Here is a 15,585-nt window from a genome sequence, read left to right on the forward strand (position 1 = left end):
CGGAGCCAGTTGATATATATAAAAAAGTTTTGGCCTGGAATACCACTTTAATTCCAAAAATATCTCAAGCCAAAGTCTCTAAACTGTGGCCCACCAGATGTTGCAAAACTACAACTCCCAGCATGCCCGGACAGCCAACGGCTGTCCGGGCATGCTGAGAGTTGTAGTTTTGCAACAGCTGAATTACTGTATCAGTGGTCTACAAACTGTGGAGCATGCTGGGAGTTGTAGTTTTGCAGCAGCTGGAGGTCCACAGTTTGGAGACCACTGTTCTATGGCAAACAAGGTCGTCCCCCCCGACTTTAACATCTAGGTTTAAGAAATCAGCACAGAGACCAGAAACTTTTTTTTTGGTTCTTCCACTCCGGTTCTTTATAGATATAAATTAGATGCAACTCGTGAAAAATACCGCCCCAGCCGAGGCTGAATATTAAAAAGGGGTACTCCGCTGGAGAACAGTTTATTTAAAAAAAATTAAATAAAAATGGTGCCAGAAAGTTAAACAGATTTGTAAATTACTTCTATTAAAAAATCTTAATCCGTCCAGTACTTATCAGCTGCTGTATGCTCCAGAGAAAGTCATTTTATTTTTGAATTCTGTCTGACTACAGTGCTCTCTGCTGACACCTCTGTCCATTTTAGGAACTGTCCAGAGCAGGATAGGTTTGCTATGGGGGATTTACTCCTACTCTGGACAGTTCCTAAAATAGACAGAGGTGTCAGCAGAGAGCACTGTGATCAGACAAAGAAAATTTAAAAAGAAAAGAACTTTGTCTGTAGTATATAGTAGCTAATAAGTACAGGAAGGATTAAGATTTTTTTAATAGAAGTAATTTAGAAAATCTGTTTAAACTTTCTGGCACCAGTTGATTTAAAAAAAAAAAAAAAAAAAAAAAAAAAAAGAAGTTTCCAGTGAAGCACCCCTTTAAATAGCGGGATGGTGTTACTCGCAGCGTCGGTGGGATCGGGACTCTGCAAGTTGTTTTTAAATAACAAAATATACAAAGTAACTACTAAATGTGAATGAGAATTTAAACTTCCCAGAAAAGGTGTTGAGAAGGGCGCGGCGGGGCGTCCCGCGTCCTTTACAGTACAGCAGTCTTTCGTTTTGGTCAGTGTCCATTGTGCCTTTTGCGCCCCCGCTCTACTTGGGTTTATCACGGAGAAAATAGACTATAAGTTCGTACGTAGACAGGACAATGGCCGTGTTGGGAATTTGCCGGAAAAGTTGAGCTAAAAGTCCTCTGTAAAAGGCTGCGTAGCCCTCCTCCCGCGCCACCAGCCGCGCCGTCTGACAGAACGTCTTGTACTTGCTGCCTTCTTCTCGAAGCCTCGTGCGGATGACCTCTGTGAGGGAAAATAGGATGGGGGTCAGTGGCGGCCATAGAAGAACATTACACAGGTACAGACTAGTAACCTGCACCTAGAAAATACCCAAATTAACAGGTTGTATGCAGTATACAGTGGTGCCTCAAGTTACAATATTAATCGGTTCCAGGACGACCATTGTATGTTGAATCCATTGTATGTTTAGTCCGGAACTCTATGGAAACCTGGTAATTGGTTCTGAAGCCACCAAAATGTCATCCAAAAATAGGAAAAAGTGAGAATTAAAAGAAAAATTAGTAGATAAAGTAAGTCCTTACATATAAAAGTAAGAAAGATCTGCTGGGAGCTGTAAATCACTGTCTATGTCAGTGTTTCCCAAGCAGGGAGCCTCCAGCTGTTGCAAAACTACAACTCCCAGCATGCCCGGACAGCCAAAGGCTGTCCGGGCATGCTGGGAGTTGTAGTTTTGCAACAGCTGGGGGCACCCTGCTTGGGAAACAGTGGTCTATGTAGAGGACAGGAGCTTCTTCAGGGTCCTGTACAGTACACAGTGTCCTAAAAAAGTAACATGGAGTCGCCCTCACCTGGTGTCCAAAGGAGCAGCTAATCCTGGTACAGGTAAAGCGTACAGAACATGTAATACCTCCCTGTACTGTAGGGGGCGCTACCAGACACCAGTCAGTGCATGCACTTCAGTAATACAGGTAAAGAGTACAGAACATGTAATACCTCCCTGTACTGTAGGGGGCGCTACCAGACACCAGTCAGTGCATACGCTTCAGTTATACAGGGGTTTTACCAGTGAATGCCCATTCTGATTGGTCGGTTCTTCCGGCCATTGACAAGTTTCACAGATCTGGACTGTCTGTAGCATTGTATGTTGAGTCTGGTTTCAACTTACAATGGTCCGGAAAAGACCATTGTATGTTGAAACTATTGTATGTTGAGGCCATTGCAAGTTGAGGGATCACTGTATTAGCCTGTCGGAGCATCTGATGGGCACAACAGGCTCATGTGACGGTAACTTCTACTGGCATTGCTGGATTTTATGCTTCTGCTCTGGCTGTTATCTCCAAACTTTGGTAAAACTACAACTCCCAGCATGCTGTGATAACTGTAAACTCTCTGGTTGTGGCAAATCTCCTACTTTTAGCATGCACAGACTGCTTCAAGCGCTCGAGTTGCTGCATACCTACTACTCCCAGCATGCAGTGACTGCTTCCAGCGCTCCAGCTGCTGCATACCTGGCTCCAGAAAGTTAAACAGATTTGTAAATTACTTCTATTAAACAATCTTAACCCTTCCAGTACTTATCAGCTGCTGTATACTACAGAGAAATTTGAGAAGTTCTTTCCAGTCTGACCACAGTGCTCTCTGCTGACACCTCTGTCCATGTCAGGAACTGTCCAGAGCATGAGAGGGGATGCAAGTCCAAAAAAGATAAGAATAATAAGACAGGCAACTCACCCATAGCTATCCAGTTTAGCATATTAACCCTTGCAGTGCCTGGTCTACTTTTTTGTCTTGCAAATTTTCTATGGGGATTTTCTCCTGCTCTGGACAGTTCCTGTTGTCAGACTGGAAAGAACTTCATAATTTCCTCATAATGTAGTGTAAAGCAGCTGATAAGTACTGGAAGGATTAAGATTTTGAAACAGAAGTAATTTACAAATCTGTTTAACTTTCTGGCACCAGTTGCTTTGAAAACATGTGTTTTCCACTGGAGTTCCCATTTAAGCTTTCTAATTGATGCAAACCTACTACTCCCAGCATGCACTGACTGCTTCAAACTCTCTAGTTCTACAGCCCCAAGCATGCCATGAATGCTGTATGCTCTCTATCTGTAAAAAAGCTACAACTCCCAGCATGCTGCTGGCAGCCTTCCTTTGTTCCTACATACAGGAACTGCTGCATATTTTGCTCCACATGGAATTCAGCTACAGAAAATACGCACCTGTGAACGCACCCCTAGGACTCATTCCCACGGGCAGATTTGATTGAAAGTTTGAATGGGGTTGGGCTCTCTGTGGCAACATTTAGGCAAATACTAGAGATGAGCGAACTTACAGTAAATTCGATTCGTCACAAACTTCTCGGCTCGGCAGTTGATGTCTTTTCCTGCGTAAATTAGTTCAGCCTTCAGGTGCTCCGGTGGGCTGGAAAAGGTGGATACAGTCCTATATGAGAGTCTCCAGCCACCGGAGCACCTGAAAACGGAACTAATTTATGCAGGATAAGTCATCAACTGCTGAGCCGAGAAGTTTGTGACGAATCGAATTTACTGTAAGTTCACTCTTCTCCAACAAATACCATTGAAGTAGAGAGTCTGCGGCGAATTTTCCATAGCGGAAATACTGCAACTAAAAATCTAAAATCTAAAAATCTAAATCTAAATTCACCACTGGACTACCCATTTGATGCGCAGGATTTAAAGCTGCAGATTTCAATATAGGATATGGGATACGTTTTTCACCACTGGATATCTCCTTTAATGTAAATGCGCACAGTATTGTTGGTGTGGATCTGAAAATCTATATGAGGTGTTTTCATGCAAAGACAGACACTGAGGCCGGGACGCTGATATCAGCCCTTTTGTATGCAAATATGCAATTATTTGCATACAAATATTTGTATGAAAATCTGCATCAGAGATCCCAGGACATGCCTCAGATTTCTTATACAGATGCCATGGACGATGTAAACATGTCCTTAGAATCCCTGTGGCATGCCCCGTCCCCTTAGGCCCTGCACCAGACATAATATGGCAGTCCACAGGACAGTGTTCGCCAACCAGGGCGCCTCCAGCTGTTGCAAAACTTCAACTCCCAGCATGCCCGGACAGCCGTTGGCTGTCCGGGCATGCTGGGAGTTGTAGTTTTGCAACAGCTGCAGGCACCCTGGTTGGGAAACACCGCCATAGGGCATAGAAAAGTTTCCAGATATTATCTCTCTTAGCATAGTAAATAGCTGATATACTAAACCTACCGTGTGGGTAAGCGATGCAGGAGGCACATCCCTTGGAGAACGCGGCAGCGAGCATTAACCCTAGAAAGTTGGCCGACATCTTCTCTCTAGTACTGGCATTTGCCGCAGACAGGTGCAGCTCTTCCAGGCGCTTCTTTAACCCTTCGTATATGACAAAGCAGATTATGGTCTCAGAGATCCCTGCGTACGAGGCGGTGAGCCCCCTGTAGAAGCCTCGGATGCCTTCGGTCCGGTAGACATATCGGGCACATTGCAGCGCGTTCATCTGCTTGGAGCCTCCCACCCTAATAACACGAGACAAGGGGGATAGCAAAAGGGTAAGTATGTGAATGGTAGACTAAGTGGGAAGCCAATGGTAAAACACTGACATCTATAGCCCTTACCTCCTCTCAAGCTGCATTCGTGTTTTCACCATCCAGATTGGATTCATCATTGTATTTGTAACAAAAGCTGCAAGACAGAAGCAAATCGGATCCTTATAGAACAATGTCATTAATTATAAAAAGTGTACCAGTAAATAAAGGCAAGAAAATATCCTGTAATCTACTAGATCTCTACTAATATACTGCAGTAAGAAGGTGATCGATTGTAGTTCCCCAGTGTGACATTAGGGGGCAGTGTGCAGCCACAAACGTTCTTATCTCTAGGTTACACAACCACAGCTCTTCTATGCTGCACATTCAGCCACCACTGCAATTATTACAATGGATCAATGTGCTGCAGAGCGGAGCATCCCTGCAATGCTGTGAAAGGCTCTGCGGAGAGAAGGCAGCAGTCTACTGCAGAGCAGGGGCCGGAGGGGGCTGCTAAATGGTAATGGCGGAGATAAAGGAAGAAGAAACTCCATGGATGGATTATTATGGGGAGGTGGAGTGTGAAAAGTAATTCCACATATACAATGGTATTTTCTTACTTGCTTTACAAACCCATTTACCAGCCGGAAATCAACCAATGCACCACATGTAGATTTTCTATAGGTTACTGCTACCAGACGGCTCCTACAATATGCATTTGGGCAGGTATTATACCCCAGAGTTGCACTCACTATTCTGCTGGTGAGGTCACTGTGTACATACATTACATTACTTATCCTGTACTGATCCTGAGTTATATCCTGTATTCTACTCCAGAGCTGTACTCACTATTCTGCTGGTGAGGTCACTGTGTACATACATTAAATTACTTATCCTGTACTGATCCTGAGTTATATCCAGTATTATACTCCAGAGCTGTACTCACAATTCTGCTGGTGAGGTCACTGTGTATATACATTACATTACTTATCCTGTACTGATCCCGAGTTATCCTGTATTATACTCCAGAGCTGTACTCACTATTCTGCTGGTGAGGTCACTGTGTACATACATTACATGACTTATCCTGTACTGATCCTGAGTTATATCCTGTAGATCTTTTATTAAAATTTCAAACATAACAATAAAAAAATTACAAAACATAAACATACCATATCCGACAGAACATATCAATATAGCGAATCATAAAACCAAACACCATAGCATAAAATACAACACCGGTCCACCCCACACTCATTCCTGCACACAAACAAATATATACAATATTTACAAAAGACATATTCCTATAATACCCATAATACCCATACCATACTAATAAACTATATACACTAATATACACTAATACTAAATGTGAATTTCCTGGCCCAGTTGCAATACCAAAAACCCAATACCAATAATATACCAAAAAGAATAACAACAACAATAATAGTAATATATACAAAATAATAAAAAACCAACACAAACAAAATAACACCACTTTTTTTTTTTGGCCCTGAGCTGGTCCCGCATCCCATGCCCCCAGTACATGTTACCAGACGTCCATGAACCAGTCCAGGATTTTCTGTATATATAAAAGTCCCATACAAACCCCCTCCCCCCTTTTTAACCCACCACCCAACCTAAACTAAACCCAAACCCCAGGTGGCATCACACAATATATACAATATATACATTACATAAAATATACACAGACTAACAATATATACAATACATAAGTATACAAATAGACTACAACAATAAATACAATAACAAATACATATAACACTATAAGCCAAACAACAAACCCCTAAAGCTCAAGTTCAGCGCCTGCAAGCCCTATATTACCATAAACCAACTGCTCAAAACAAAAAGACTAATGTGCCAGCATCAGCCCACCACCAGGGGGAGACAACAGGCTAAGGCACTTTAAAGGCAGAGCCCCTCCATAGACGAGAGGCCCTGCCAGCACCCAGCCTCTCGTACTCCAGAGAACGCACCTTCACCAGGTCACCGAGAATGTTCCTAACCACCACATCCACAGGGAGGATTTTACGCTGCGTCGACACTAAACACCGTGCGTTCCACGTGTAGTACCTAACCACTGAGCTGACTAGGAATAAAGTGCACCGGTCCCAGCCTCCAAGGTTTCTGAATGCCCCATAGGCCCATTCCGCATAGGAGAGACTGGCCAGCCAAGGCCATCCAATGGAAGCGCCCACCCTGGTGTAAACCTCTGTGTTAAAGGGACAATGAAGCAGAAAATGCTCCATGCTTTCCAGCATGCCTCCACACTCTTTGCGGGGACATCCCCGGTCATCAGAACTCCTGCACTTCAGATTGTCCCTCACACACAGTTTCCCGTGGAAGCAGCGCCAAGTCAAGTCCAAAAACTTCAAGGGGATCCTGATAGAATTCAAAAGCTCTAAACCCACCTCCAGATCCCGACTTGGGCAGTCCTTGAGCGCCAATGGCCTCTGGAAATGAGAAGACAGGACCCTCTTGTCAAGGAATTTCCTCGACAGAGTCCTAATCTCCCACATCCCCAGACCCCACCGACGAATAACCTTCAGAACCAGGGTAGCATAAGCCGGGAGATGTCCGTGTGGTGTGCGAAGATCCTTCACTTGCCCTCCTGTCTCCCATTCCTGGAAGAAAGGCCGAAACCATCCCCTACAGGAGGATACCCGCGGAGGAGCCCTCTCTGACCAGAGGTTTGCTATATTGGTCTTAAGAAAGGTATTCACTAGGAATACCACAGGGTTGACCATACACAACCCCCCTAGTCTCCTCGTACGGTAAGTAACCTCCCTCTTCACTAGGTTCAGTCTGTTCCCCCATAACATCTGGAAGAACACACTGTAGACCCGGGTCCAAAGAGGTTCTGGCAACATGCATACACTGCCCAGATATATCAGTAAAGGGAGCAGGAATGTTTTGATCAGGTTAACCCTTTCCCCGAGGGTCAAAGACCAACCCTTCCACTGATCCACCTTCTGAGCGGCGATCTTAAGCCTGCTGTCCCAGTTTTGTTTGGGGTAATCCCCTTGGCCAAATTCGATGCCGAGAACTTTTGCAGATTCCTGGGGCTCTGGAAGGGCGTCCGGGAGATCAAAACCAGGATCTCCCCCTCCCAGCCAGAGACTCTCGCACTTAACCCGGTTGATCTTGGACCCGGATGCCTCCGAGTAGCGGTCCACCTCTGACATCACCCATTGGCCTTCCTCTTGTGAGGAGACAAACACGGTGACATCATCAGCATACGCTACCACCCTCAGAGCCGAATCCGGCACCGCCAGGTCCATTCTCACCCCCGCCAACGGTCCACAATCAATCCTCCTAAGGAAAGGATCAATTGCAAACACGTACAGCAACGGGCTCAAAGGACAACCCTGACGGACGCCAGACCCAACCTCAAAAGAGCGGCCAATCCAACCATTCACAAGCGGGAAACTCTCTGCCCCTACATACAAGGTCTTAAGCCAATCAACAAACCCCCCCGGCAGGCCATATCTCAGAAGAACAGACCAGAGGTACTCATGGTTAACCCGATCAAATGCTTTTGCCTGATCCAAGGACAGCAAGTACCCCTTCCAGTGGCCAGCCCTAACCTATATCCTGTATATATCCTGTATTATACTCCAGAGCTGTACTCACTATTCTGCTGGTGAGATCACTGTGTACATACATTACATTACTTATCCTACAAAATGAATATAATTAGATGAATATGTGGGCAAGTAGATGCTTATTTATTCTTAAAAAAAAAAAAAAAACACTGGAGTTCTCATTTAAGTCTAAAAAAAAATAAAAATAAAAAAAAAAGTTCTTGAGATCAAGGGTAATGTAAGGACATAAGCTGCGTGGCGGTCATCAATCATCGGTAATACAACGCAATATGATAAATCCAGCCCCTTTACCTGCGCATCCTGCAGAACACATGTGCACGATGTTACTGTTGGGGACAAATATGGCATTGAACTGCTCCTTGGCTTTTGAGTACGATGCAAAGTAGACAGCCCTGCGGAAAAAGAAGAGATGATAGATCCTGTGCGACTGCAGAACAGACTGTGTACAAACACGAGCAGCTGACATGTGCGCTGTAACGGAGCCAGAGCCAAACCTCGCCAGCACCACAGATGGGCTTAAAGGTGCAGGGGCGGCTCAGGGGGCCTGACAAATGCCTGATATCAATACACTTTACCAGTGGTCTCCAAACTGTGGACCTCCAGCTGATACAAAGCCACCTGGGCATGCTGGGAGTTTTAGTTTTGCAACAGCTGGAGGCACACAGTTTGAAGACCAGTCCTGAGTTATATCCTGTATTATACTCCAGAGCTGTACTCACTATTCTGCTGGTGAGGTCACTGTGTACATACATTACATTACTTATCCTGTACTGATCCTGAGTTATATCCTGCATTATACTCCAGAGCGGTACTCACTATTCTGCTGGTGAGGTCACTGTGTACATACATTATATTACTTATCCTGTACTGATCCTGAGTTATATCCTGTATTATACCCCAGAGCTGTACTCACTATTCTGCTGGTGAGATCACTGTGTACATACATTACATTACTTATCCAGTACTGATCCTGAGTTATATCCTGTATTATACTCCAGAGCTGTACTCACTATTCTGCTGGTGAGGTCACTGTGTACATACATTACATTACTTATCCAGTACTGATCCTGAGTTATATCCTGTATTATACTCCAGAGCTGTACTCACTATTCTGCTGTTGAGGTAACTGTGATGAAAGTGTTAAAATGACATGCATACCCAGGGCTTGCTCTGCCTATAGGCAAAATAGGCAGCTGCCTAGAGCGCCCTCTTGATGGGGGGTGCTGCTCTGCCTCCCGCAAGAAAGTTAGACAACCAGCGTGGGTCGTGTCAATTTTGGCCAGTGGGCGGAGTCAAGAGGGCGGCAAAATTAGCTTTTGCCTAGAGTGGGAAGAATCCTTGCAGCAGTCCTGTGCATACAATACGAATCCCCATTATTTGCAGATTCAGTACATTAGCTCTTATGTATCCCCCCATTTTGGAGACCCCCTTTCCTACATAACAACCCTTCTGCTGTGCAGTGATCGGATATGGGGCAGAGTTCAGAGGATGTTTGTTGTTGTTCAGAAGACGGAGGTGAGATATAGGAGCGGACTGTGCACTTATCACCTACAGATAACAGACTGCCGAGGGCAAAGTCATATAAAAACGGGGTGAAACAACGAAAAGTCAATGGCCGTAGAAGGGAAAAGTAGCCCTGGGTGCTGTGCTCACTCACTAGTCCAGTGTTTTCCCAACCATGGTGTCTCCAGCTGTTGCAAAACTACAACTCTCAGCATGCCCGGACAGCCAACGGCTGTCCGGGCATGCTGGGAGTTGTAGTTTTGCAACATCTGCAGACACCCTGTTTAGAAAACACTGCATTAGTGTTTTGCAACAGCTGGGGGGCTACAGGTGTGAGAACACTGCTCTATTCTTGCAAAAACTACAACACTTGGCATGATGAGAGTTGTAGTTCTGGAAAATAAATACTGGTGCCAGAAACAAACAGATTTGTAAATTACTTCTATTTAAAAAATCTTAATCTTTCCAGTACTTATCAGCTGCTGTATGCTCCACAAGAAGTGGTGTAGTTCTTTCCAGTCTGACCACAGTGCTCTGTGCTGCCACCTCTGTCTGTATCAGGAACTGTCCAGAGCAGGAGAGGTTTGCCATGGGGGATTTGCTCCTACTCTGGACAGTTCCTGACATGGACAGCGGTGTCAGCAGAGAGCACTGTGGTCGAACTGGAAAGAACTACACAAGTTCCTCTGGAGCATACAGCAGCTGATAAGTACTGGAAGGATTAAGATTAAGACACCCTGTTTAGAAAACACTGCATTAGTCCCTGGTTGGGAGACAAAGATTAGGGCCACAGGTAAGGGGGGAAAAAAAAAAAAAAAAAAAAAAAAAGACAGCCCCCTGCACTTCTACTTCTGACCACTAAGGCAGATTATCCTCCACTTACCTGGAAGGGGCCACACCGACTAGATTAGGACCCAGTCCCCGGAAGAGAGATTTTGGTCCTTCTTTTTCAAGGATGGATCTGAAAAGACAAAAAAAATTAAATAAGGAAAAGCTTTAATAAAACTAGAGGAATCCATGGTGTGGTTTCGTAAGGAATTTACTATGTTGTCGCCAACTGTTGCAAAACAACAACTCCCATCATTGCTGTCAGGGCATAATGGGGGTTGTAATGGGTGGAGAAGGCTCTATGGTTGCAAAAACAACAACTCCCATCATTGCTGTCAGGGCATAATGGGGGTTGTAATGGGTGGAGAAGGCTCTATGGTTGCAAAACAACAACTCCCATCATTGCTGTCAGGGCATAATGGGGGTTGTAATGGGTGGAGAAGGCTCTATGGTTGCAAAAACAACAACTCCTGGCATAATGGGGGTTGTTGTTTTGCTACAGGAATGAGAAAACTGCTCTATTCTTGCAAAAACTACATCACTCGGCATGATGAGAGTTGTAGTTCTGTAACAGGTTGAAGAAAACTGCTGTATTGTTGCAAAAACTACAACTTTTGGCATGATGGTAGCTTTGCAACTATTAAAGGGGTACTCTGGTGGAAAACTTATTTCTTTTTAATCAACTGCTGCCCGAAAGTTAAACATATTTGTAAATTACTTCTATAAAAAAAAAAATCTTAATCCTTCCAGTACCTATTAGCTGCTGAAGACTACAGAGGAAATGCTTTTCTTTTTGGAACACAGAGCTCTCTGCTGACATCACGAGCACAGTGCTCTCTGCTGACACCTCTGTCCATTTTAGGAACTGTCCAGAACAGCATATGTTTGCTATGGGGATTTTCTCCTACTCTGGACAGTTCCTAAAATGGACAGAGATGTCAGCAGAGAGCACCGTGCTTGTGATGTCAGCAGAGAGCTCTGTGTTCCAAAAAGAAAATAACTTCCTCTGTAGTATTCAGCAGCTAATAAGTACTGGAAGGATTAAGATTTTTTTTAATAGAAGTAATTTACAAATCTGTTTAGCTTTCTGGCACCAGTTGATTTAAAAAAAAAAAAAAAAGTTTTTCCACCGGAGTACCCCTAATAATAGAGAAGACAAGAAGGCTGCCAGGGCATGATGGGAGTTGTAGTCTTACAACAACTGAACAGTCGCAGCTTGGGGGAAACACAATACTAGGGTGATGTTGGATAAAAGTATTCACACCCATGTGTACACCAGCTCTAATGCTCTCATCCAGGATGTGATGCTCATTCACTTATATCAAATAACGTTTATGCAAAGTTTATTATGTAATTTTCGTTTTTACTCAATGTCCCAGTACAGGTGTGACACCAGGAAGCTGGAGTTTAAAGTGAATTTCCCCAAAAGTGATGTCACTTCCATAAATGTGTGGACATCCTGCTCCGTGGGTTAAAGTGCGCCTGCTACCTCTGAATCCTGTATAGCTAAATCCCTTATTGCCATAAGCTGCTAATAGAGGGAATGGGGGGGGGCGGGTGGTCGAAATCAGCCTCCGGTGTAAACTGATAGGGCTACAGTCTAACCTAAACAGGGGTGTGGGGCTTAGGCCTAATGGCCAGCACTCCTCGGGGGGTTTGGGAGGGGTATGGGGTTTAGGGGGGAACTGACCTGAACTGGAATGCTGGATGCAACCAGTTGGATCTGGTGTCCCCCTACAGGCTGAAATAGGGAACTGCTCCGGATGTATGGCAGTTTCCAATATATCTGCCCTTTGGCATGCCTGCACCAAATCATGCTGTATGCAATGTTTTGGGATTAAAAATTTTTTTTTTTTTTTTTTTTTTTTTTTTTTAAATGCCATCTCCGCCTGATATATGTGAAGCTGGCCCAACAAAATGACATTACTATCAAGATTTGTAGCTCTTGGAGCATCAAGCTATTGCCTCCCTGACCTGTCTTAAAGGGGGTACTCCGGTGGAAAAGAAAAGGTTTTCAAATCAACTGGTGCCAGAAACAAACAGATTTGTACATTATTTCTATTTAAAAAAATTCTTAATCTTTCCAGTACTTATCAGCTGCTGAATACTAAGTTGTCTAGTTCTTTCCTGTCTGACCACAGTGCTCTCTGCTGACACCTGTCTGTCTGTCTCAAGAACTGTCCAGAGCAGGAGAGGATTGCTATGGGGATTTGCCCCTATTCTGGACAGTTCCCGACACGGACAGAGGTGTCAGCAGAGAGCACTGTGATCAGACAGAAAAGAACTACACAACTTCCTCTGGAGCATACAGCAGCTGATAAGTACTGGAAGGATTAAGATTTTTAAGAATTTTTAAGTAATTTACAAACCTGTATAACTATTAGACACCAGTTGATTTGAAAACATTTGTTTTCCATCGGAGTAGCCCTTTAAGGGACAATTTACGGCCATATCCAACAGAAGCCAATAGACGGCCATATGGTATAGAGGGGGGAATATTTACTCTTTAACCTAGTATTCCCAACCAGTGTGCCTCCAGCTGCTGCAAAACTACAACTCCCAGCATGCCCGGACAGCCGTTGGCTGTCCGGACATGCTGGGAGTTGTAGTTTTGCAACAGCTGGAGGCCCCACTGCTTTAACCAACGGTGAAACATCTGATGATGGAAGAGTCAGGAGCTGATGATGGAAGAGTCACCTGTCTGTTCTGTGTAAAGCTGAGATGAACTGATAAGACATTTCCAATAAGTCTGTAATATTCTGGGAGAACAGGTTGCCGCCTGTTACTGTGAATCAGCAAAACGCTGTACAGAGGGCGATGAAGGGCCCGACAGACGAAACTGGCACAGATACCAAACGTGAAACGATAGCCCCAGGGCACCGTTATGGGTGATAACATAGGTGCGATGTGCTGCAGAGACAGAGTTTGGGAATCGTTTGCAAGATGGCTGTAGCAGAAAGAAGCGTCTGATGGCCTTACAACATTAGAGTTTCATCAGGCAGCATGCCTGATGAAACCGCGCAAGCGCGGTGAAACACGTCGCATGGGAATAAACCTGTTCGTTACCTACCTGGCTCCAGCTTCTTTTCCTTGGTCAGCGCCTGAAATCCTGCATTTTCGAAGTGTCTTCTATGTCTACCTATAGCATTTCAGACCCCTAAGGGTGTCCTATCACACTAGGAGTTGTGGTTCTATAACAGCTGGAGAGCCACAGTTTAGAAACCACAGATTTACGCAGGTCATACACATAAGATAGGTAGTTAAAGTGTACCCGTCAGATCCAACAAAAAAAACAAAACATTTTTTAATATATCACTCAGTGCCTAATCCTGACCATGTACATCTAATTTTTATGTGTCTAGCACCTTTATTTATTTTTTTATTACACTTTTAATTTAGCTTAATTCCTCTCAAAGGGAGGGGGCGTGGCCTCACTGTGCAGGTCTCCGCCCCCTCCCTCAGTATGCGGTCTGCTCACATCTCCCCTAGCATTAGCAAAACTACAACTCCCAGCTTGTCCTCACTGACAGTAGAGGGACACATGATGACAGTGGGAGGATTTTTCCTCCAGCTCTGAGCCCTGCACTCACAGCTGTCAATCAAGGAGGTGTGTCCATGACATAGGTGATGACTCATGGACACAGCAGGACTAGTATGTGTCCAAGCAGGCAGGGGGGGCAGTTGTTTGACTGGATTTTTAAGTATGAATTACTGAAAATGTTCTAATGAAAGCGATTACAAAACTTATTGGTTATACATGCTTTACAACATATCAAAAGTTTTTGTATCTGACAGTGCCCATTTAAGCTGATGGCTCTCTCTCCAGATATCCCCCCTTTACACATGCCTGCTAATGTCAGCTGAGCGTGCATGCGTTCTGAATGGGGGGAGGTGTCTGGTGGCAACTTACTTCCCCAAGAAAATAAGGATAAGGCCATTAAAATCCTACATGCTCCTACCTGTCAGGAAGGGTTTGGGAGGACACCATACACATTAGCTCTGTGTTCCCCATTCAGTGTGCCTCCAGCTGTTGAAAAACTACAACTCCCAGCATGCAAAAGGATGCCATGGCATGCTGGGAGTTGTATTTTGCAATAGCTGGAGGCATACTGGTTGGAAACTATATTCGATGTATTGCCAGCTTAAAGGGGTATTCCAGGATTTTTTTTATTTGACTATGCTACAGGGGCAGTAAAGTTAGTGTAGTTCATAATTTAGTGTCTGTACCTGTGTGTGACGGTTTTCTCACAATACTTCTGTGATTTTCACCCCAAGATTAATTTTTAACAGCATACAAAATGACTGTTGTCTCAGATTTTTCCCAGGTTGCAATGCGAAACATGACCTCACTAGTCAGCTGATGACAAGAGCCTGTCTGCTTCAATGGGTGGAGCCTTCAGCTGTCCGAGCATGCTGAGCGTAGTTTTGCCAACAGCTGGAGGCACACTGGTTGGGAAACCCTGTTCTAGAGGTCTTACAGGTTGCCCATGCTACCTTACTTCTGATCTGTGCCTCCTCTGCCGTTATGTAACATGTACCTCGTAAACCTGCTTCACCGATAAATCTGAAGATCTGCAGAAAGCTGCTGTAGCCGGTTTCGTCTTCAAAGCAAAACATTTATATCGGAAAGCAAAGCTGCGGCAGCCGGGACTGACCAAATCCATGGAGTGTGTATGTGCACAAGGACTTACTTGAGAACCTGCAGCACACTGGGGGAGACAGACGTGGCGGGCCGCACGACTCCTCCTCCTCCTCCTCCTCCTCCGCTGAGGGTCCCCAGCTGAACCTGAGAATAGTAAACGGGTTGGAGGGCGACTCCTGAGGACTGTAACCGGGTCTTGATCACCTCTAAGGGACACGTGACAATGGCGCCCACCGTACCCGCACACCTGCAGAGAGAAGAGGGGGTTAATAGGTGACCACCATGACAGAAAATAGTGGTTAGAGTCTAAACAAAAGAATTCTCATAACAGGGATGTCCCCATCTAGCGATAAAGAATTCACGCAAGGTCATAAGAAAG

At 44.7% G+C, this 15,585-nt stretch overlaps 1 protein-coding gene across 2 annotated transcripts in view; it reads right to left on the reverse strand.

Moving 5' to 3' along the window:
• Positions 1 to 877: 877 nt before the first annotated feature.
• SLC25A33 (solute carrier family 25 member 33) overlaps positions 878 to 15,585 on the reverse strand; it is a 35,494-nt gene continuing 20,786 nt past the window's right edge. For both annotated transcript variants that reach the window (XM_056541837.1, XM_056541836.1), the window contains exons 2-7: positions 15,256 to 15,453; positions 10,620 to 10,697; positions 8,525 to 8,625; positions 4,698 to 4,764; positions 4,315 to 4,598; positions 878 to 1,347 (exon numbers count right to left, since the gene is read on the reverse strand). In XM_056541837.1, coding sequence (XP_056397812.1) covers positions 1,145 to 1,347; positions 4,315 to 4,598; positions 4,698 to 4,764; positions 8,525 to 8,625; positions 10,620 to 10,697; positions 15,256 to 15,453 — 931 coding nt within the window. In that variant the 3' untranslated portion in view covers positions 878 to 1,144. The remainder of the gene's footprint in view (positions 1,348 to 4,314; positions 4,599 to 4,697; positions 4,765 to 8,524; positions 8,626 to 10,619; positions 10,698 to 15,255; positions 15,454 to 15,585) is intronic.

Source organism: Hyla sarda, chromosome 10 (genome assembly GCF_029499605.1).
Source record: "Hyla sarda isolate aHylSar1 chromosome 10, aHylSar1.hap1, whole genome shotgun sequence".
NCBI classification, from domain to species: Eukaryota; Metazoa; Chordata; class Amphibia; order Anura; family Hylidae; genus Hyla; species Hyla sarda.